The sequence below is a fragment of the Python bivittatus genome, unplaced genomic scaffold (assembly GCF_059951505.1).
Source record: "Python bivittatus isolate LINGU-HERP-01145 unplaced genomic scaffold, Pbiv_v1 ctg000670_np1212, whole genome shotgun sequence".
Taxonomy (NCBI): domain Eukaryota; kingdom Metazoa; phylum Chordata; class Lepidosauria; order Squamata; family Pythonidae; genus Python; species Python bivittatus.
This window is the reverse complement of record NW_028277094.1, coordinates 13,236,193-13,261,020: the sequence shown is the minus strand read 5'-3', so window position 1 is coordinate 13,261,020 and position 24,828 is coordinate 13,236,193. Positions and strand designations below refer to the sequence as shown.

The 24,828-nt window shown below is 44.0% G+C and overlaps 1 protein-coding gene across 4 annotated transcripts in view; it reads right to left on the bottom strand.

Annotated features, from left to right (window-relative positions):
• Positions 1-24,828, bottom strand: part of LOC103051232 (gamma-aminobutyric acid receptor subunit beta-4) — a 71,433-nt gene that overhangs the window by 35,696 nt on the left and 10,909 nt on the right. For 3 of the 4 annotated variants that reach the window (XM_088151574.1, XM_088151575.1, XM_088151577.1), the window contains exons 3-4: positions 18,871-18,938; positions 363-583 (exon numbers count right to left, since the gene is read on the bottom strand). In XM_088151574.1, coding sequence (XP_088007700.1) covers positions 363-583; positions 18,871-18,938 — 289 coding nt within the window. Of the gene's footprint in view, positions 1-362; positions 584-18,870; positions 18,939-23,093; positions 23,900-24,828 lie in introns of those variants that run through there. The other variant, XM_088151576.1, reaches the window with a different exon arrangement.

Sequence of the window (24,828 nt, the reverse complement as noted above, 5' to 3'; positions counted from 1 at the left end):
CTGCAGTTGTCCTGTACAAATTGAAATAACCATTTTGAGCTCAATTTGTAACTCATACATTTTGGCCACAAACTATTACAGTATTGCCACAAACCCACTGATTATAAGAAAACCACAGCTTTTTATTTCTAGCTTTTAATTGAAGTTCAGAAGCCATTTTGGAATGCCCCTAAGGGTGAATTTGGAAACAATACAAATAATTCAAACCCAGATTGTTTATTTTACTAAAGCACTGGGAAAATATGTTGATAATGTTAAGTACAATAAACACTACATACACCCCACACAAAAGCCAGCTTTCTCCTCATTTTACTAGAACCTAGGAGGCAGAGTTCAGTTTGAATGCTCTGTTCTGGACTCACCTCAACCCGTAAAGAACAGTCCCATCTGGGTGAAGCCGGATCATCCGATTCTTGACTGTCACCCCATGCAGGAAGGACTTCTTGTCATTCAGGAAGTAAGTGTCAGGGAGCCACAGCTGGTCAGCTACCCGATTATCCAGGGTGAGATTCAGAGCTAGATCACTATATGCTAGGCGCTTATCTCGCCAACTTTGCTGGAAATACATGGTGATGGTATAGTCCTGGCAACACAAGTGGAGAAGTCATGGGTTAAATGTCAGAAGAATGGCCCACCTGCCTTTTCTATGCAGTAGCACTGAGAATATCAGGGCATCTGATGGGAACTGGATTCTCTGAGAAAGATGCCTTTGAAGCAGACCCCAGAGAGACCCTGGACCAGTTAAACCTAGAAGAACAGCTGTTGAGTCAGATGGTCAAGGCCTCATGATCATCACCCGCCAGATGAATGTGGAGCAGGAGATAGCAATGCAATTAATTGTGGGGAAAGGGGGCTGGGGAGGTTGTTACATTTCACACAGGGCACTTAACTCGATCACTGAATTAACCTGTCATCTGTAATGAAGTTCCCCAGAAATCCAGGTGGCTCCAGAGAGACTTAAGATGGTGTCTCAGAAAGCCTTAAAGGCCTGGCTGTCCTCCCAGGCCTTGGGCTAGGGTGGCTGGAGACCCTTGCCAGTAGTGTTTGTGTACAGTAGTTGGCTGGGTTCACCTCTGGTTTATCTTGTTCTTTGTTTGTTTTTTATTCATCTCAGATTTTATCCTGCTTGCTACATTGTGAGCTGCGCAGTCAGTTTGGAATCGGAAGGCACCTAAATCAAATGAATAAAAAATAAAAATAAAATGATAACCTTTATTCTGAGGTCATAAATGTATTAAATAGACAGCTGGCTCTGACAACCTATGAGCCATAACACACAGCCTGCAAGTCCTGCTATGTGGCCTCGTCGCAACAGGGAGATGTTCCTAGGAGGGGTGAATGAAGAACGCTGGGAGCTGATGCCAAAAATATATACTCCAAGCAGGGTCAGCCAAGGTGTGAAGATCATCCCAGATGCCCAACTAAACCAAGCAGGCATCAGTGATATGAAGACCAAGCAAATGACAAAGGTCCAGCAACCAGCCTTGGAACTGACAACGAAGACGGTGACGTCGTGGATAGCTCTGCCTTTTAAGATCGACTATCAACAGTAAAGGAACCACCAGTCAAGAAATACGCCGCAGACTAGCATTTGGTAGGACAGCCATGAAGGCCTTGGGAAAGATATGCAGAGGTAAGGATCCCTATTCAGGGAGTCCCCAGGTTAAGAATGCCTAGGTTATAGACAGCCCATAGTTAAGAACGGAGCCTATGGTAGCAAAATTTGAGTTAAAGACAATAGTTCAGGTTCATTACATAATACTACTTATACCTGACCTTATACTTATACTCTGTCCTTAAGATGAATTTGTATGTAAGCCAGAACAATGTTATTGTAAAATACTGTTCCGGCTTACATACAAATTCGACTTAAGGGCAGACCTTGGGAACAGAACTCATTCTTAAACTGGAGACTACCTGTATACCTACAAAGATCTGAATTGTGCAGATAATTGTTTTCCCTGTGACACTCTATAGAAGGAAAAGTTGGACTTTGAAGAATTAGGATAAAAAGACATTGGTGTTTTTGAACTTAGGTGTTGGAGAAAACTCTTGAGGATGCCATGGATAGCCAAAAACAAACAGATCATAAAACAAATTAATCCAGAATTCTCAAGCCACAAATAACCACAAATTATCATATTCTGGACATATACAAAGACCTAGCTCCTTTGAAAAGACCATAAGAAGACCAGGAAGGAAGCAAGCAAGCAAGCAGCAGCAGGTGGATGGATTACAGCAGCAATGGGTGCATGTTGGAAGACCTGAAGGACCAGGTTGGAGACTGTTCATACTGAAGAAAGTATGTGCTTGCTAAGAGTTGACACCAACTTGATGGAACGTAACCAAGCAAACCTGCCCTGAGAGAGAGAGAGAGAGAGAGAGGGAGGGAGGGAGGGAGGGAGGGAGGGAGGGAGGAAGGAAGGAAGGAAGGAAGGAAGGAAGGAAGGAAGGAAGGAAGGAAGGAAGGAAGGAAGGAAGGAAGGAAGGAAGGAAGGAAGGAAGGAAGGAAGGAAAGAAAGAAAGAAAGAAAGAAAGAAAGAAAGAAAGAAAGAAAGAAAGAAAGAAAGAAAGAAAGAAAGACAGCCTGTTGTCTGTGCAAAAGCAGCTGTGAGATCATTTATTGCCCTGGTTGAGCAAGTTGTGTGAACACAGCCATTCTTTCTTGTTGCCCATCCACCTCAATTTCTGCACTGCTTGCATTCAAAGCCTTGGGGCTGGGGCAGGTGCAGCTGGTTTCATACAGACTCTGGTCTGCACAAGGGCTTTGTTCCCTTCCAGGATGGAAATCTGCCCCATTTCTCACGACAATATCCATTACAAGTTTCAGTCGGAGCAGGAAGAGATTGATGGCCTCCACTTTCAATCATCTCACCTCGACTTTAGGATTTGCCAAGCTTTTGTTTTGAGAGATACTTAGAACAGAGTAAAGAGAATGATGTTCCAAAATGCAGCAGTATTAAAAATTAATTATTTGTGGAATTATGCTAATCAGAGGTATGAAAAAAAGATTCTGGGTGGAAGGATGGTACGAAAGAAGCTATGGCTGGGAGACAGGCATAGAAAGGTGAAAATCAAGGATGAGAGAAAGGTACTTTATAATGTGTTTACAGAGTAGAAGCCATGAGTCCAGGAGGGCCCCCAAGTCATGGACCTGCTCCTTCAGGGGCAGTGCTTCCCCTCCAGAGTAATTACTGGAACCAAAAGAGAATCCCAATGTACAAACAGCATCTCCATCTTGCTAGGGTTTAATTTCAACTTGTTCTCTCCCATCCAGACCCTCATAATCTCCAGGCACCAAGCTAGGGCTTCAGTGGCATTCCCAGTGTGTCCTGGAGTCATGATGTAGAGCTGAGTATCATCATACTGAAGGTACCAGACTCCAAAGTATCAGAAGCCCCAACAGCTTAAAATAGATATTAAATAATGGGAGAGATAACTACCCTTGTAGGATACTAACTTGATGGAACATAAGCAAGCAAACCTCTTTTACTGTAAACTGCCCAGAGTCACTTCCTAGTGAGATGGGCAGTGACCAAATTTGAAATATAAATAAATAAATTAAAATACCACAAGGGAGCAACTATCAAGTGGTCTCTCTCCACCACCACCACCACCACCACCACCACAACTGGAACCATCTGCTAAGGAAGGAATGGAACCACTGCAGAATAGTAACACCCCCCATCCCCAACCCCCACTTTAGGTCTAGGAGGATATCATGTTTGATGATGGTACTGAAATCCAGTAAGAGGTCCAACAAGACCAGTATAGGCATCTCCATCCAAGTCTTGACAAAGATTATCCATCAATGGAGCAATTGATGCCACCTCAGTCCCATGCCTGGGCCTGAACTCTAACTGATATGGGTCCAGATAATCTGTTTCCTCTAGAATGCTCAGTAGTTGATCTCAAACCACTGTCTCAACAACCTTCACTAAAAAAGGAAGGTTGGAAGCCAGGTGATAGATGTCAAATGCTCTGGATCCAGAGAAGGTCTCCTAAGGAACGGATGCATCACACCTCTTTCAAAACTACCAACATCATCCCCTCCCACAAGGAAATGTTAGCAACCTCTTGGATCCAGAGAACTACTCCACCACCACCACCCAAAGGACCAGGAAGGACAAGAATCCAGCCCACAGGTAGCTGGGGACACTTTAGACAGCACCTTATTCACTTCATTGGAGATAACAGGCTGAAAGGAACTCCAGATAACCCAACCAGACAATACCCCAGTCACCACACTAGGGCCCATCCACATGGAGGCCAGATTGGAGCAATCTAAGAAACTTTACTGGCTAATTGGTCACAGTAACCAGATCGAAACTCCATGGGCCAGCTCTTATCCTAGAGGGAGTTGGCCACCTGAAACAAGACCACTGGATGGCAACCTGCCAATGCAATAATCAGTTGTTGATTAAGCTTGCCTGTGAAAATGTTTTGCAGTATTCTGATGTAAGAGGTGACAGTGAACAAAATCTGAGAAATGCAGGGTGATGTGCATTCATGCCGAGTGGTGGATGTTTTGGCCTTCAGCAGGTCACTGCAAAATGTATGAATGTGAGCAATGAAGTTTATTGTACATTTGCCAATTTAGGGAAACTATGATAAAATGAATAGACATGAATTACAAGATGTTTTCATAGAGTTGGAGGTTAGTTATTGAATAGGATAAGAGAAGTATATGATGGATGTAAAGCATGCTTGAGAATAAAGGGAATGCTTAGTGAATGGTTTTCAGCATTGTGCAGTAATTAAGACAAGGATGCTTAATTCCTTTTGGTTGTTTAATGTGGTTATAGAGGAATGTATTCAAGGTGTGTTGACTGGGGACATGAATGTGTATGAATGCAGCTGATGCCATGTGGTGGAGTGAGAATCCAAATGATTTGCCGCATATGTGATATAGGCTGCATAAGGAGTACCGATCTGAAAATTAATATATCAAAGTAGTTGTGTTTGACTGAGAAAATGGAGGAAATGATTGCAAGTTATATATCTATAGGGGAAAAAAAGAGCACGTAGATGAATTTAGGGTGTTTATTCAAGATGGAAATAGGCAAATACCAGTAGAAAGGGAGTAGGGTATATGTGGTCTGTTGTGAAAAATAAACATTTGTTGCAAGAAAAAAATGGCTGTGTATAAGTGTCAGAGTCTGCAAAGCTCAATTCCCAATCCCAGTAAATCCTCTGGAGACCGATTTGTTCCAGTAAAGATTTCTTTATTGAGAAGAAGCATACAGCATTCCAAAGATTGCTGAAACTGAATTCCCCATGGCCAGAGGCTTCCCTTTTAACCCCCCTTCCTGCTGGTTTCCCGCTTGATTCCTTTCGTGCCCTTTCTCCGATCTCACGGTCATCCGGCCTTGCTCTCACCTCAGGCCTTGATAACGGCCATTTGGCTTTTGTTGTTTATCCCGTGCTCCCCTCCCTTGTTTTATGGCAGGAACAAGCAAACAATCTATATAACCTAACATTCCTGCAAACTAACATCTGATGTATAGCTATACTGAATAAACGTTCTATATGTATCAATTCTCTAACAACTCTACTCTTTGGCCCCTTGACAGTTGATTGATTGCGAGGATCCTGACGATAAGAGTGTGGCTTTGGCCATTCTGTTATATGGAGGACAGAATTGAGTGGTGGGTATGTCAGGAAAAACATAAATACTGAATGTAGTGGGAACTGATTACCTGAACTACTGGGAATCCTTGTAGGTTATGATTGTGTGTGTGTGTGTGTGTGTGTACATGCATACATACATACTTGCCCTTATGTGGCAAACCAGAAGAGATGGGGGTCAAGCATGAATAGGAAGTGGACAGGCAGTGGGGCAGATGGATGGACTGAGTAGAAAAATGAGGGACTGGTATGCAAAAAGTCTCCTGAGATGGCTCAGTCATACAGAGAGAGAGAATAAGGACTGACTCACAAATCAGACACATGAAGAAAGAATGCATTGAAAGTAATGGGAAGACTGAGAAAATCACGGTGGGATGTAGCTGATTATACCTGCAAAAAGAGATGAGAAGTTTAGAGAACAAAAGGCAGTATATGAATCAATGTATGGATGTGTTGGAAGCAACAATTATTTACAAGGATAGAAAGCTATGGAAAGATATTATGAATGGTGCTGTTGGTGTAAAGGGGGTTTAGATTTCTTTTTCCTTTTTCTTGTGCCTTTGATTTCTACAGTTTTCAACTTCTGACTCTTTTTCTGCTTTTTGCATAACATTACCCAAACAGGAATAATGTGACAGATATGGATGGATGGATGGATGAACGTATGAAGTCAAAAGGAACAACAGCACTCTTCGCTAGTACGGAGATTAGCAACAGAAGCTTCTTGCTCAGCGTTTCAAGGGTTCTCCCTATGTCCCAGCGTTCCCTGCACTGCATGATATTAATGGGTACGTTATCACTGGGAGGGCATGTTTGGACCTTCTTTAACTAATTCGAAGGCAAAGATAAGAGACATGTGGCCCTCTAGAACCAAGGAGTCTAGATGTGGCTGAAATCCAGCTCTTACCAGCCCTAACCACCCTCACAGGGCTAGCGTGCCAGCAACATCTGCATAACCACATATTTAAAGGGATTTCAGTTTTTAAAGAAAAGAGGGTGCCTCTTCTTTTCACATGCACATCTAAAAGGGGGCACTTTAGAATGGCTTGAGCAAAGGACTTTGGGAGCATATGCTGCAAGCTTGGTATTTGACATGCTTGTGTAAATGTGAATAGTTTAACGCTGAGCAGCTAATAAGACAATAATGTGTATGATCCCCTGTTTAATGTATTTGTAGACAAAGGGATAAGGAATGCTGGTGGTGGCGACAAAAATATGTTGGCTGGGCACATGACAGTGTGTATGCTTTTCTATGCTGACATGTTTTACAGCAAATATTACAGATTGTATGTCACAACAAGGATATGGAGCTGAAGATTAATGTGTTCAACCTCAGTGTATGGGGAAAGATATGGAGAGGTATAGTTGGTATAAACTAGATTTGGCTATACTGTATTTTCCCTTCTCGGCCCATGTCTTTAATCTCTTTGGTGAACTATGTCCTCCTTCTTTTCTGCTGCCTCTCCTGAAAGAGATGCTGTGATGGGAACGTCTGTACACCCAGAGCTAGGGGTTAGAAAGACAGGTGGCTATTTTTACCTGTTTCCTTGCTATGGTAAAAAAATAAAAACTTTGCTGTATAATATAGTCTTGTCTTTTTGTTAAAAGGGTATGAGTTTGCAACTTCATTTTTTACTTAGATGGCTCTTCATCCTATAAGGAGAGGTTGCCAGGTAACCCTGCCCTACAGGTGGCAAGACCCAAAAGGCTTTGTCACTGCAACCTGGAAGGTAATGAAATGTGTTCAAGAATGGTCATCATTGCCATCACCCCAGAACAGTCCAGGGCATCCAGCAGTGAAGCAACATTGGAACCCATTTGTGGCACACAAGCCAACAGTTCTTAAGGGCTCGGGTGTGGGGGAGCCAGCTGGCTTCACAGCACTCTGTTCGGAATAAGTCTGGGTGAGCTCTGCTTCGCTTCGGGAGTGGCATCGTTCTCTTTGCCCCAAGAACTTCAGGACTGTACAGAACTCACATTAAAATCCAACAGCTTGCTCTGCACCTTGGCTGAATGCACCTTCTTTTCTGTCTTGAGCCATCTGCTTTTGCTGTCTCAGGATAGGCGCACAGGAAGAAATTAAGGATTGCCTGGTTAGGAGGAGTGTACCTAGAGGTGAGCACACATCGGATGGGAGAGCTGCAGCTGCAGGCTGTCATGCCCAAGGGTGATCTGGTGCCCATCACTGTTGGACTCCTTTCCAGGTTTGGCTGCGCTCCTGAGGCTGGGTGTGTGTGTGTGTTTTTGTGTGTGTGTGTGACAGAGAGAGAGAGACTGCTGTCATTGATTTCCTGGAGGGCAGGCTTCTTTTATATAAAAAAAGTAGGGCAAGCTACTCTGTATAAACAGAGGGCAAACCCCACTCCTTTCTGGCACTGAAGATGTTACCTAGATGGGTAATGAAATGTCTGCAAGAAAACAGGCAAGCTCAGAGAACCCCAAGGACTCCACAGGCTTCTTTCAATCAGGCCATCGTAGCTGTTGCACATGAGCCTTTGGCCTAGTTCAGTGAAGTATGAAGTAGCCTCGAAACTGAGGCTACTGTCATCTACCGGGCGTGGTGACAGAGACGGGGATGCAGAGCCGGAGGATGGCCTGGGAAAATGGCCGCCTGGCTGTGCGCATCCTGGCTGTTGCTCAGGAGAGACACCCCTTCTCCAGGCCAAGGCAATAATGGATGGGAGCAGTGCTCCAAAAAGGCCGAGGCCTAATCCTGCCCCAAGGCCGCCTAGCAACGAGGAGGGCATGATCTTGCCAGATCCCCTTGGCCTTTCCTGTTGTGAAGAAGTGCCTCGCTGCCTTGGAATACTAACTGCTCTCCTCCCCTCCCCTTCCACGCCGTTGGCACCGAACAAAAGAAGGGGAAGAAGGAAGCCGGAAAGGCGCCCGCAATGTCTTATTCCAGCACGGCTCCCTGGCTGCCTCCAAGCGCCCATTTGGGCGAGACCCACATCCTTACCCAGCTGCTCCAAGAGCACAATGTTTCCTAAGCACACTCTCTCTCTCTCTCTCTCTCTCTCTCTCACTCACTCACACACACACGTTCACCTCTGACTTGTCTTCTCTCTGCCTATCCAGACATGCTCTGCAGAACAAACGTCCCAGAGAAAGCACTGCAGCAGTAGCACTTCCAAATATGCACACATGTACCTCTTTCTCACGCAAGAAAAATACTTAAGGGGGGGCAGTAAAGAGTTGTAACAACTCTCTGCTACTAAGTCTCACTAGGACCTCCACCTTGCCTTTCACTATCCCACTAAGTTGGGTTACTAGTTTTCAGCTCCTTGACTATTCAGCCCAGTCAGGTAATGAACAAGGGGCTACAAAAATACGCTCCCGCTCTCCATAATGCACGTTGGACTACAGCGGCCAGGGTGGTGTAGCGATTCGGGTGTTGGACTAACACCCGGGAGACCCAGGTTCAAGTCCTCGCTTAGCCATGGAAACTCCCTGGGGGACTTTGGACAGGTCCCTCCCTCCCAATCTGCCTCACAGAGCTGCTGTTGTGGGGATTACATGATGCACTGTATAAATTGCCTTGAGCTCTCGGAGAAGAGGTGGGAAATAAATCTAACTTAAAAAATCAATAGGGGTTCCACCCTTTAAGGTAAACTGAATTTCTTTCCAATTGAAAGCAACATTTTTGTGCAGCACACATTAGTAACGATGCCAAGTGACAATTGTAGAAACTTAACAGTATCCTGCAATAAGTCTCAGCCATGCCACATGGTCTATCTATGGCTCCAGGATAATGAATTTTACAAGACAGATTTGAAACTCACCTGGCCTAGTTCTTTCTGGAGTCAAAAAAACACCCTCAGGTGAGTACCCCCACACCAATAATGACCACTCAGTGTAGAACTGTCTGAGGAACAGAGGTCCTGCACTCTACTGCAAGCTCTGAGATACCCCAAACGCTGACCTACATACCCAGAATCAGTACAGGTACCACTTGGCCGTGTCAGCAGACTTGGGGGTCTCAAGGGAAGGGTGACTTGATGAAGTGGCTACCCTGTTTGTAACATCTAATGCTCTCTCCTAGCCTTTCGGTAATAATACTAATGTTTTAATTGTAGAATGTCTCTTAATGCTTTTTTTACTGTACACCGGCCAGAGTTACATTTTGTGAGATGGGTGGCCATATAATTAAGACTTATAGATAAACAAACAAACAAACTTCAGAACTCCTTCTCTGGAGTTCCTGCAATCTACCTTGCTGGCACACTGAGCCAATGAAATTTGCAACAACGAGCGAGCATGCCCGTGTGGGTTGCGATGCCTGGCCATATCTGGGTTTATTGCAAGCATTAGAGAGAGATGTGAAATAAATTTCTCTCATCCTTTTAATCAAACCTTCCAGCTCATCTGGATGATCTCTATGTCTCCCTCTTACTATCCCAAAGGCCTGAGGCCAAATTCTGCACTGAAAAGCCCAACGTGAGGTACCATTTGGCTCATGTATAATCCTAAGAAAACTAATCAATCTAGCTATGTGTGAACTGGATACAGTAACTTGGTCATTCTATTCATACTATGTCTACTTTTTGTCTGTCTTCATTTAACATTGCAAGTCTTTATAACATTTTGCAGTTTCAGTCCCCACATCCATAAGGGAAGTCCTTGTTTAAGAAGATTTCATCACAATCTGATCAAAAATTTATTTGGGCACATTCAAGGATGATGATGATGATTGATGATGATGATGATGATGATGATGACCAAAACATGTAAGCCACTGTAAAATGTGGCTATCTCAAAGCATCAATCTACTTCTCCAGGAAATTCGTATCTAGCTGAAATTCATATCTTCTTTCTGTTGGTGCAAAGTATGATCCAAAGAATATACCTCCATGTTAAAATGTTTAGAAAAGAGTAAGCTCCACAGCATACTTTGCCCCAACCCCAAAGTCATTTTCATCCAGGCCAATGCCAGATAGTGACAAACCTGTAAATTAATTTACCATTCTGCCTTTTCCTCTTCCAGACAGGCAAAACCATTGTCTGCTCTCACTTAACTCTTTTCATATAGCTTTAAATACAAGCCCTGATTGGCAACTACATTTTTAAAATACAAATATCCATGTTTAGTGACATTTAGCAATATTTAAGTTCTGGTAAGGAAGAGAGGTTTACACAAACGTTGATAAATGAGTTGCAGATTTAAAGGAAGGCTTTTCCTCTTGAGGCCAGATATCAAAGAAGGGGTTAAAAAAAATGGGAATGAAGATAAAAGTGTCTGAAAAGCACAAGTATTGACAAAGGAGGGCTGATAGACATAAGAAATATTATGTGCTTAAACAACACAAAGGTGATTATGGCTGTGCCTGATTTTATACATGACGTATCATGTTATTTATTTTCTAAAGACTATGTAGAGGACACACCATGATTTGGTTCTTCAGATGAAGCTGAGAGGACCTGATGTTTTAAAAGGCAGGCAACTGATATGATTTCTAACTGAGAATGCCAGTGTGAATTGTCTTTTATCACAGCAGATGAATCTGTAGATCCTTTCTTTCATACCTGTGGTTGTGCGGATACAACCTTGGGAGGTCAAGCTTTACTAGTTCTAAGAAGGACTGATATGTTATTCCTCACAAATAAGGACACACACCCCTGAACAATTAATGGGAGTTCACTGGGATCAACTGGGGGGTGGGGGGGCTGGTAGATCAGTTTCCTGAGGCCGGGGGGTCTCCACAATGCTTTGGAGGACAACTCTGGAACTCCTTGGACTCACAGTTCCCCTGGGAGAGAGAGGGGAATCCCTTGCCTGTTCCAACACCTGTTCTTCTGCTGGTCCCAGAGCTCCAGCACAGACAGCAGACACCATGGCCTTGCTGAGTCTACCCAGAGGCTTCTCCTGGGCCCTTGCTGAGCAAGAGGGATGTTGAGGCAGCCTTTCTGGCATGGCAGTCAAATCATAAATTCCCTCAGCTCCTGCCCTCCTAGCAAGCACCCAGACCACTGGTGGAACTGCAGCCATAAATTGGATGAGCTGCCCCAAAGTTCAGTGGCTTTTCCTGGAGAGGCAGGAAACCCTCCATGGGTTAGGGCTAGCCAAGAGGGATGGTGCTGCCTTGCTGGCACCAGCTCTTTTGGGCGCCTTAGCTAACTCTGGATTTCCTGACTAGGCCCGTGGAGGGCCTTTTCATCCTGACTGTCGGAGCCCAAAGTGGTTAAAAGAGCACCCCAAAGACCTTCTCCTCTCCACTCCTTGGTGTGTGATGCTGCTAGTACTGAACGGGAACACGTGGGGGCACCCCACTGGCTCCATCACTGGAGCTCTTGGAGCAGAAGAGCTCAGCACAGCCTGCCGTGGGAGATGGAGAGGCCTGGCACGGCTGGGGGTTTGTGCTCCCTCTCTGTGGAGCAGCATCTTTGCCAGCCCATCCAAAAAGGTTGCAGCCACAGCTGTCAGCTTAAATTTTCTAGTTTTCTCCCCCACTTAGACAAAGCACAAATGAGAAATGGGAGGTATTCCACTGGGGTAGTAGTAGCATATCACTCCTCCCCGCCCAATACTGGGAGCATAAATTGCTGTGGTAATTGCTTTCAAACTCATAATTCTGCATAGATTTGGGTAGTTCTACAGGATAAGTATCCATTGTCTTATCAATGCAATCATGAATGAAAATGTCTGTCTTTAGAGGTCCCAACCCAGAATGTAAAATGTAGTATTTTGTACTAACCCTGACAATCCACATTTCATATTTGAAAATGTGCTTGATGCCCTAAATATGTTGGGACTGGCCCATTTGGGGTCAACAGAGTGCTATGGTTTGTCCTCTCCCTAAGGCCACAGACTCCACATTCGGGCAGCGCCAGTGACCGTCTCTCAGAGGGAAACCGATCCAGGGTATGTTTTTTGTGTTCCTTTATGTGACTTCACATAAAACAGATATAAATGACTTCTTGAAGTACAGGGTTAAAAGGTACACAGCCTGTACGAAGGACCTGCAGCTGGCTGGGTCTTTGAATTTGGAGGGCTCACCCGACACCGGGGCATCTCTGTTTCCAATGTCTCAGGGGCCTTCCATTGCCTACATTTACCTGGTAGACAAAATGTCTTTTTAAAATGTATTTCTAGGGTTTTTGAAATAGCACACGTAATACATTACCATGTTTGTTTATTTCCCTTAACTGTATTTCTATTTATTTTGTTAGATTTGTGTTGTTTTTACAGCATGAGCAGCCCAGAGTTGGCATGGAGTCGGTCAGTGCCAAAGTTGAATTAAATCAATCAGTCAACCAAGCAGACACACTACATTGTCTCCTGCTACCCGATCACCTCACTCATGCAGAACAGGCTATCAGTATCCAAAGAGTATTGTCAACAGGAACAAGCATGCAGCCTGGAGGAAGCCTTCCAGATGCACATCCTTCAAGCTCCTGCCCTTCCTTATCAAACACTCTACCTCCAGTAGTTTGCTAACTCCCTTGCCCAGGGTTAAGCTTCGCAGCAAACTGAAGTCAGAGGAGCATAATCAGGTAATGAACCTAAGTATTTTCTTCACTGAATTAATGAGGGGATTGGATGCTGCAAGAGCAACAGGAAGCATCAGAAGCCCAGAAAGAGCAGTTCAGGCCATTTTCCTGAACTGGAATTTGTCCAAGCCACCCTGACAAGAATGGGTCAGGTCTGGCCCTTTCATCAATTTCACCAGGAAGTATTCCGAAGAACAGAAGATGGGACAGCAACCCAAAGGGAACTTCAGTTGTTGGTGGACTGAAATTGCAAGTCCTTGGATGGAAAATCACCCTTTTAAAGTTTTTAAAATATAAAATAATTTTATTTTACAAGATTCTTATGCCAAAGAATATGGGAAGCTTACAAACAAAAAATAAAACAATAAAAACCACTGACACAAGATTGAAAGCCATTTGAATAAAACTACAGCAAATAAACACAGCTGGGAACTGTAGCAAAACCGCTTTCCTATCCACAATGTTCCAAAAGAGGGAGCACAATGGGGGGGGGACATATTTTAAGTAGAAAAAGCAAGTTTCCTGCCCCCCACCCCCTTAGCCTTATGGGAGCAGGGGCCATCTAAGCAAGCCCCCAAACTTCTTGGTCCCAGTAACAGTTGCTTTTTCTGGGGTAGATGGAAAGGCAGATGACACCAGATTTGCCACCTGCAGTTCTGTTTGCCTCTCAGAGGGAAACTGAATTTTGAAAGGGAGAAGGGCTACTGGATTCAGTTTATGTAGTGTTTTTTTAATATGATTTTAGTGTCCTTTTTTGCTTCTGTTCAATGTTCTTTTATTAGGACTATCATATCTGGGCTGCAACATCTGCATAGATAGCAGGAAAAAGTTAGTTTTATTTTCATTTATTTTTATTTTATTAATCAAATCTGTATGCCGCCTGACTCCCAATGTCTCTGGGCAGCTCACAACAACTGAAACAAGGAAAATACGATAATAACCAGATGATGATGATGATGATGATGATGATGATGATGATGATGATGACGACGACAACAACAATGAATGAATGAATGAATGAATGAATGAATGAATGAATGTTTAAAAGATGGCACGAATGACAGCAGACTGGACAAGGACGAAGGGAAGGCTCTTCCTTCTCCCTCGCCAAAGACCTGGGCGAAAAGCCAGCTCTTTAAGGCCCTCTGAGACAACAGCAGGGTGGGGGCCATCCAGATCTTGGGGGGAACCTCATTCCAGAAGGCAGGTGCTGCTACAGAGAATGTTCACTTCTGGGGTTCGATAACGATTTTGTTTAATCAAAGGGGCCCAGAGCACACCAACCCTGCCGAGCAGATGCTACAGGAGACAGGCACTCCCTCAAGCAGCCAGGCCCTGTGCCACGCATAAAGGGGTCTTGGAGTTCTGCAGCCAGATATGGTAGCCTAGTTTTATGCTGAGCATACTATAAGACGCAAAGAGGCCCTCAGGAATACATGACCAGCCAGTTTGCTGTCTAGGTACGTTGCTTCAGAATGAGTTTCCCAGCTTCATGATTGGAGAGGGGAAGAGGAGCTCAGCCGAATGTGCAGAGCTAAGACCTGGGATGGGCAGAGGTTCCCAGGATGCCTCCTCGCACTTGCCTTGGATTGCAGCCTTGGGGTGATGTAGGCTGTTCCTCCAGGCCTGCAACTGAGAGCAGGGGAGGGCAGGACTTCCCTCCCCAGCTAATTCCAAGAGACATGTAACCACTGTGATGTGGTGGTCAAGGTGATGGACTGGCATGAGTCCTAGCCACCAAAACTCACAGGGTATCTTGGTGCCAATCACTCTCTCTCAGCCCAATCTACCTCAGAAAATGGCGGTTGAGGTTGTGGGGGAAATAGGAGGAAGGCACGCTAGGACATTGCCTCTTGTTCCTGAATGAAAGGCAGGATAGAAATCTAATAAACATAGAAATATCATGGGCCAGGAATTCAGCCGGGTGGTAAACAGATTCTTGATTCTTTGCAACGTTAATTTGGAACTTGCCTTTTTTTTTTTTAGCCCTCTACTGCAAGGGATATAAAGGGAACTCCTCTGCTGAAGCAATATTTGGGGATTAATTAATTATATGATTGGAAATATGCAGCAATCAAAGCTAGCCTGTCTCCATAGCAACTCAGCCCTGCTGGCACACCTTGAAGAGACTGCATAAAGTCCCAGGCTCGCTGTGCAAGATAAAGGATCCGCTGCACCCGGGTGCAAAGACAAGGAGGGCGCCAAGTCGGCCTCGGGCTGACTCAGAGTCCAGTCCCAAATCTTAAGCAACCAATAAATAAAACATGTTTTGATTTGAAAGATTTGAAAGAAAGTTGAAAAATACCACAGATGTAAGATTTTTCTTCTAGTTTATTAAAATATACAGTCATAGACCAAACATGGAGTTTTATTCAAGTCGCCTTTTACTGAAAATATTACTTTTAAAAATTTTTAAAGAAAATTGCCTCATTTTATGACAGAACTAAATGATTTAGCAGGAAAGACAAACTCTTCTGGAATTGAGAGATTAAGTCTGCCAAAGTTCTAATTAATAGGTTCAGACATCTTGTGGAAGAGCAGCATTTGCACGGGGGAAGGTAGATCCACACCTGCCTTGTGTTTTCTGTGAGTGATATTATGAACATGCTGGCATACGGCAGCACAGAGATTGATAGGTGATAAACCTGCTTGCTTTCAGAAAGTTGCCAACTGTGGTTCTTGTGAAACGGCATATGGGGCAGAGGAGGAGCTGATTTCCCTACCCAAGTCCTCCGTCTATGGGTGATGCACAGGAGAATGGCATTGTGACTGCCTTCTGTTTACAGCAGTAAAACAAGAGGGGTGCAGGGCCCAAGCATAGGGCAGAGAAATAATTCCAAGGAATCAAGCAAGGAGGTACATGCAGTGGGTCAAAAGCCCCTAAGTGCGCACATCCATGGATATGCAGGGACACAGGGAGCCACAGTGTGTTTAATTGGCTAGTTCACACAATACACGAACACACGAAATCAAATGAGCCACTTTATGATGACCTTGAAGCATGACTGAACAGGAAAGAGATTTGGGCCAGGAAAGAACAGCTTCAGTGAAAACATGCAGTGTGGCTACTCTGACAAAGGAAAATGTTATTTTAAGAAAGGCATTTAAAAGAAAACTGCCAGTGTTTTTATTAAATATATGTTGCACCTTACTCAAGAAAGAATCCAGGCCACCAAAGTGATGAAGTGGCTCGAATATTTCCTCTCTCCAAAAAAACAAACAAAAACTATTACCTTTGGGTATATTTAGTTGAAGAGGAAGGGAACCAAACAGGAGGGTATTGGAGAGACGCTTAAAATGGGATGTACTGTGGAGAAAAGGGACGGAGAGGTTCTTACCCTCTATTACAACACCCCAGAGCCTGGAAGACCATCTATAGCATATCCAAGGAAGCAACTTCCTCAAGATATATTTAGACTATTGATTTTGCTGCCATAAGAAATGGTGAAGGATGAATGATCATAGAAGAGAATGACACACATCTTTAGGGAGAAGAGGCTGATGGGCTCCTCCCCTTGACCCTCATCTGCCCAGACATCTTTACTTGAAGTCCGCCTTCTTTCTTGGGGGCGGGGGACATCTGGCTGGCCACCTTAGGCAGTAGGGTGCTTTGCTAAGCTGGCCTTACTATGCTGGTGCCTCCTCTGGATGCTCTCTCTTCTTCTTAGGCCACAGGCTGAGGATGACCTGGAGAGATGGCATCCAAGCTCACAAAGCCCAGAGCAGGGTGAACATCTCCTGAACCTTTTGCAGCATCTTTCCACACTGAAAGGTCCCCCTACAAAGACTAGACCAAATGCAGCTTTCCTGCTAAATCTGGAAGCAGGATTTCAAGAATTAGCACGTGCTCATTTTAGGCTAATATCACAGCACTTCTTCATAGGAGGCTGTATTGTGGTGACCTCACAACTCAAGCTCCATCCTTTTGTATCTGCATCAAGACATCACACACAACTAAGTCAGGGGTGTTGTTTGCATCACAACACTCTTCCCAACATCCAAGACTCCATTTCAGGTTCCTCACTTTTTCTCACTCCAGGAAGATCTAGGCCAGCCCTGCCGCCCACGAGAAATAAGAACTAGCTTTGGACCTACTTCAAGCCAGCATCTCTCTCAGCTGAACACCCCATTATTTTGTGAGAGTGTCTCCTTCACCTTTAAAAAGACAGGTGCAGAGGCAGGGCTCTCTCATTCAAACGGAAAGTGTGACATCCAGATTTTTTTAAAAAATATTTCAACTTGCTTTGCCCCAGTGAAGGAACTGTTTCCATTCAAAATAAATCATGGGAAATTATCAGTCCTTCTCCTTCCATTACAACCTCAGTGTCAGAATGAACTTCTACATGTTCTCAGTAGGAGATCTGCTCATGGAATGAATCATTTAGCAATCAATTACCTTTCTCTTTCATTCTCTGGCTTTCAATCTTCCTCAGCAGATTTCATTGATTTGAAATGACCCTTCTAAGGTTACCACTTAGAAGACATTCCTCCACCCTCTAATGTCATGCAATTGTGGTATAATATTCCAAAGATCCTGTTTTCTGGTCCCAGTTTTATGCCCAAGAAGAAGTTGTAGAATTTCCCTTTTGGAGTCTGGTGGTTTTCAGGGCCCACTATAAATCTCCATAAAAGACAAGTCCATCACATTAGCATCTAACATCATAAAAAACTGCTTCAATCAACCAATAACTTCTGCCTTATCAGCTGGATCTAAACTTGAAAACATAATTTTTCTCTCACCAGTTAAGATTAAGATATAAAAACTGCTCTTTGTTAATGCTCCCACTTGTGATGGAATTCAGGTGGAAGAGGGAGGGATGTCAATATTTGAATCTGCATAATAGTTAACTTTCAGACTCATTATAATGCATTTATGCACTGCTATCTTCAAACAAGCATCAGAACCTGGACTTCTTCATCTTCCTGTGATAGTCCCCCTTCATTTCTAGTTTAAACCAGGAAGATCAGAGAAAACATGCATAGTTTTATCTAGCTGTGGAAGGATATCCAGGTCAGGAAAAGGTGATCAACACATCCTCAAATATCAGTATACAAAACTATTAATTCTAGTTCCTTAGTGATCTAATACTTAATAGCAGAAAATCTCAGTGCCAAAATGAACAGAACTTCTTACTGCCTGCCTGCTCCTCCAGAGCAGCTCCTCTTGTGTGCATAACCCAGTGGAGAGATGCTGCATTTAGGCAAGTGTGCCAAGCTTTTTGCTGAGTTTATGTTGAACTTTCAAAGCTGATTCTAGCCCCACAACAAGGATGGCAGATTCCAACAAGCCTCCCCACTGAGGTCAGGGCAGAACCTTTCCACAAGGGCAAGAGGGGAAGCGGAGGCGGCAGTCGCTCTGCACGGTTCACTGGCTGTTTGTTGATGCAATACAAGATCATTTATCAACCAAAGACAGATTTTTCCGTCCTATTTCAAAAGCCTTTTCCTGTCTGATATTTGCCTCCATCACAATAAAATAGAATTTGTTTTAAATAGTCCCATGGGCAAAAACACTAACATTAAATATTATATTTTCCATATACAGTATTTGGGTTGAGAAGATATCCCGTGTTTGAATGTGTGCTTGTGCATTTACCATAACCCTACACCTCGTTTCATGCTAAACATTGTCTGCAAGTGAGGACAGTGAGAACATTAACTCCTCTCTTTTCATTTCAAATCAGGCTTCCTGGATTGGTTCCGTGGTATGGAACTCCCAAAGAGAATGATTTCATTATTCTCATTCGTACTCACCATATTCACTTCAGAAATCTGATCAATGCTTGAAATATGGATGCTCATTCCAACAGTAACAGGGTTACCTGAAATACAAGGAGGTAGGATTAGTTCCTGTACAAACTGAACAACTTGGTGACTTTTGCCCCTGTCGTGGACACTGAACCCTGGCATTTTCTAGAGAAAAAACGTCAAGCACTCATAAAATGGATAAAGTGAAATGGGCTAGCTGGGTTCTTGATACTCTTTGAGCTTGGTTGTTTTCTTGCAGATGTTTCACTACCAGGCCAGGCAGCAACATCATTGCAAGCCTAACCCTAACCCTAGCACCAAGAATCCATCAGTTCAACTCTGAGCTACATATTCTCAGATATGGGCAAGCTTTGCAGATGACAAGAAGGTGTCTATTTCTAATCACCGAATGCCGCTAAAGCCTGGACAAACATCATGATAGGATGTGGGAGAATGAAACCTCTTTTATATGAACCAACAGTTGGCTAAAAAAGGTCTAATTCCCCCCTAGTTAGAAAAGGGGCCATGATTACAAGCAACAGTAAGGCTAATTGCAGGTTCATTTGTGACTGATTTCCCCAAGCTTGGATGTTGGATTGGAAGGGAGACTTACGTATAAATGCTATTAAAAATATAAAGCCACAGAATAAATGGTTCTACTGAACGTCCCTCTGAAGAATGTGGGATTGCTTTTCTTCCTAAATCACAGAAGGAAGAAAGATGCTGCCTTTTGCCCCATTAATTGGTCCTCTGTAATCAGAGTTCATCCGTGAAAAGAATACTCAGGAGCACATGGCATTTCATGTAATAGGACGGTCAAAGAGGTGCTGCTAAATTTGTCTGGATGTCCCCTCAGCACAAACAGCTGCTCAGAGTGGGGCCATCGGCCAGGCCACTCAGGAGATCTTCCACCGCCACCATCCCCATCTGCAGCCGGGGATAATAACATCCAGCCAGTCTAAACGGCCTGGGGAAGGTTGCTTAGAAGATGAAGGCAAAGCACTACGAATGCCAGAAAGGTTGACAGAAAACGTTTCACTAAGCAGTGATCCTTGATCACTGAAAGGTGCCCTTCTTTTTTCAGGAGAAAGAACTTAAAAGAACCAAGAAGTTGGGGAATCAGAACCTTGACTAGGAACCAAGGCAGCCTTGTTCAGTCTAAGGAAAAGGAGCTCGCACAATACATGTCTTTGTCGATCCGACAGGACCTCTTAGCGGCTTCCAGGGAGCTGAGTCCTGGGGATCGTTACTCCTTCTCTGAGAGCAGGAGTAACCCTTGCCATTGTGAAAGAGACACTAGCCAGGCTACTCCTGATGAAATCAGTCCTCAGTAGGTCCAGTAGTAGGTTGGTTGCTAGTTACATAAGTTGCTCAAATGAGTGATTGCCAATTAGCTTCTGACACTTTATGATAAAGTTGATTTTGTAGGTCCATATCATTCCAACTTTCAGTCTCCTTTGGTGCAGAATTGCTTTGGTCACCCTGTGGGATGACCTTTGCTGAGAGAGGTTGACAGATTGAGACTGTAATAACTTGCTGATTCTTTTGGAACACATAGTGCCTTCCATATCCTTAATTATGGAATTCCTCCAGACCAATGGAGTTAGGGAAGGGTACTGTATTGTTTTTTCCTTCTGGTTGTTTCCAGAAGATGGTGCTGGAGAATTACAGTTCTCTCTTTCTGGCAGATGCAGCATGAAGTTTTTCAGGGCTGAAATTCAACTGGCTGTAGGAGATCTTACAGGGATTTGGGCTGAATTGTCTTCACTATTCACACAGCATCCAGCTTTCCCTCTCCATTATGAGCATTATCTCTTGAGCGGGTGCCTGAGCACAGTAATTAACTGGGTGAGACCGAAAAAACTGAAGCAAAGTCCAGACAAGACAAAAATAGTTGGTAGGAGGCCCATCTACCCACATGAATAGTGTTCAGCCTATTTCAGGGAGAACTGTGCTCCCTTGACAGATTAAACACAAAGCTTGGGGGGCTCTTGATCTATTATCATCCCTGTCACAGGTGGTCTTGATTGTTAGGAAACCTTTTACCATCTTACAGCTGCCACCCTTTCTTGACAGAGATAGATGATCTCTCGGGATACTGCAATGTATGACTACCCCTAGAGATGCTTCACACACTTCAGCTACTTTAAAATAGAGCTGGAAGGCTATCAATTGGAACCTGATCACATTAGTGCTCTTCTAGCTGCACTGGGAGCCAGTTGGTTTCTGGGGCCAATTCTTGGCCCAGCTGGAGCTGGTTTTTAAAGCTCTGAACGGCTTGGGACCAGAGGCTCTCAAGGACCTCCTCTTCTTTATGTATCTGCTCAGTGCTTCCATTATTCTTGGAGGCTCTCCTCCAGATGCCCCTGCCAAGTGAACAGAGCATCTCTTCTTAGGAGTGCAGCCCAGGGAAGTATATCTCTTTTTGGTGGCTGGCAAAAATTTGCCTCTTCTCCTACACATTCATTTAACTTTGGAATCAATTTGTTTTGAAAGCCCTGCTCTATACTTGGAAGGCTTGCGTATATTTTATATCTTCACTGTGCTGTTATTAATTGTATGTTATCTAAATACAACCACAACTCTTGTGTCTGTTTGTCTGTAACCTTTAACTGGGCAAAATGGTACATTATAGGCCAACCATTTTTGAGCCAAGGTACCTCAAATGGGCTAACTTACAGAATGCGTCCGAAACCTGGGACCCATGACTCCCGTGGAATTTAAATTTGGCAAATTTTATAAAATATGTTATGACATAAGAATTATCACAGAACATTTCCTGTAGTCAGCTCCTGATGTTTGACTTGCTACACAGTTCAATATGAATGACATGGGCTATTTTCAAGACAGATACATCTCTGAATATCTTCCTGAATTTTTAAGAATTTTTCCAGTGAAGGCAGTACATTAGAAGCTCTGCCATTGTTGAAGGCATTGAGGAATCTGGTAAGGAAATATCTCTGAAATGATGACCCCACAGGTCACAGGTTGTCTAGTACCTTTTATTGTTTTATGGTTTTACAAATGTTTTAGTAACTTTAGAATTTGAACAGAGAACGTGGGTTAATGTGTGTGATGGAATGTGAGTTTGACTCAGAAAAGGGGCAGGACAATGTCAAGCCATTACAAAAAAGGATATCTGAGTCCTGAAAGAAACTCAGAGCAACTCCACCTTTTGTATTAGGTATAAGCTGAAGTACAGAGGAGTTTTGACAGGCTTTCAAGATTCTTTTACAATACCCTGACTGCATTATAGTACATTTCAAGACACCTAGCGACTCCTCTTTCTTTATCTTGCCTACCTCAAAGGGCTGACAACAGATAGACTAGAACCATGGAACATAGAAGCATGTATGGAGTGCTGAGAGATGGGTTGAAGGCCATGCATATATACATAGTTTTCACTCTGGCCCTATTTCCTTTTGGTAGGGAGATTCCATGCACACAACTGAGAAGCCAAATGCATGCCTTGGACTGAGAAAAATTATGGCTCCCTGTTCTGAGGAAGCTTTGTGGCTCCAGGGCCTTGCAAAACATGGCCATTGCAGAAAGAGCCCGTGATCACATGTCCCTGATCACTACTGCCTATTTTGTGATCCACGGGGATTCCTGTGGTCAGTCAAGCTGAGATTCCAACCAGAAAAAAACAAAACTCAGCATTCAAATCTGGGGACTTTTAGATGGCATTGCAGCCCTCTAAATGTTCCTGTAGCCGACAAAAATAGTTTCATTTCTTCATTTATTTAAAACATTTACATTCCACCTCTCATCAGAGAATCTTTTGCTCAGATAATTTAATCCTTCCAGACTCTTTTGGGATGCTTTTTATGTTTTGGATGTTTTTATTATATCTCTTTATTAAATACAAAGATCTTGAAAAATATTCCAATTTCAATAAATGAAAAAGAATAAAAGATGGTGGCCTAATTATGAAAGGGTTCGCTGATTTTTTTTCTGGCTGAAATTATTCAGACAGAAACAAGGAGGTTAGTTCTTATATCTAAACTGCACCCAGCCTGTATATTTGATGCTGGATACTTAGCAAAGGGAGGTCTGCTAGGAACTGATAGTTTGCATAAAATATTGTGCCTTCTGAGCGTGGTGGGGACCCCATATACTCTCCTCATGTTTCACATCTGAAAACAGGGATCTATCTATAGAGAATAGGATGCTCTCTTCAGGAGAATCACAGATGAACAAATGTCTCCAATTCTCCCCTTGCATCTTACCACACACAGCTGAAGATGTGCTTGGCCTGCAGTATCCGCTGATTTTCCAATTGCCCTGTGTCATCCACTGGCTTAAAAGCTGAGAGAGCATCTGTTATTTTACTTAAAGATCTACTTGAAAAACATCATGCTCCTACAGTCGGTTATCAGCAGTTCCAAATATATTTCAGCAGCTGCAGACTGTGGAATATCAGCAGGATGCACAGGACTTCTGGTATTCATCCATTAAGGACAACAAGTGTCCACTTTGAGCACTAAGGTCCAGAAAGTCTGGGGAGGGAAATGAGGTTTGTAGCAGACAACTCAGACAAAAGACTCAGACGAAAAAAAGTATTCCCAACACATCACTGTCAACAGGGCTAACCGATACTGTCACCTTCTAGAAACTCCCTCTCCTGCCCCCAAATGTTCCACATGGCCCAAAGTGAGGTGATGGAAAAGCAGGAGAACAATAAGGTTGCAGAAGGGTGGAGAAATCAACAGTATGGAAAAAGATGATGGCAAGGATGCGTTGGTTTAGCTTGGACGTAAGAAGAGAATAAAGCCATGGTAGAAAAGAAGGGTCTGGTGGGAAGTGGACAGAGAGTAAACTGAGAACTGTGGAACATGCAGGAGGTGTTAAGGAACCCCTTGATGACTGGAAGAGATGGGAAGCCAAGCAGGTAAAGTTGGATCAAGAGGGAATAGTTGGACATCAACGAGTAGGGCCACTCCCAAGTTGAAACACACAGGAAGGAAGCAAATTACCAGGGTTCAATTTCCTGTTGGTCTTTGAAATATAATGGTAGGGGTCACTCAGGAAGCCAACCTACTTAATTAGCTGCTCAGTTCTTATGATGCCCAGGGTAGGGACTGGGTGGCAGACAGGAAGTTTGCATTAGTTTTTTGAGCATACGAGGGGGAAAAGGCTGTTCTGTTCTAAGATGGAGCGGGCTTCATCTAAATCTTGTATATGTTTCTCTCAGGCTGGTTTTTACTTCTAAGCTTCAGGAAAAAAATGCCATATTCTTAACTTACTGGTTTCACTTTGCTTTTTAAATACAGGTAGTCCTTGACTTACAACCATTCATTCAACGACTATTCAAAGTTATGACAGTGCTGAAAAAATAGACTGGTGCCCAAAGTTATGGCTGTTGCAGCACCCCCACAGTCACATGATCAAAATTCGAGCACTTGGCAGCATGCCCACACTTACAACCGTAGGGACGCTTCAACTCCCCCCACCCACCTATCTCCCCCCCCCCATTTCTGCCCTTTTGGCCACCCTTCACCCTGCCTTGTAAGGCGGCAAGCAGCCCCAGAACTGTGCGGCTCTGGGGCTGCTTGCCACACTGCAGTTCAGGGGCTTCTTGATGCACCACAGCTCTGGGACTGCAAGAAGCCCCTGAGTGCAATGTGAAGCTGCAGCTGCTCCGTCACTGGAAGCCACAGCCGCCCCAGTCCGCCCCAGCAGTGAGGCACTAAGCCACAGCATCTGAGAAGCCCCAGCAAGCCCCAGCAAGCATTCGTTCGCCCAGCTGCCTTCTCTCCCAGTTCCCCGCACTGACCTTTCACCTTTTGCACCCAGCGACCACAGCCAAAGCAGAAGCAGCTCCCTGCCTTTGCTGTCTCCTTTTCAGACCTGTGGCCGCCATGCTACTCCAGCTTCATACATGTGGCTCTCTGAGCCAGCGCTTTCCCACTGGGCAAAACCACATCCGCTCTTCCCATTGGCTAGCATTTTTATTTGCACCAC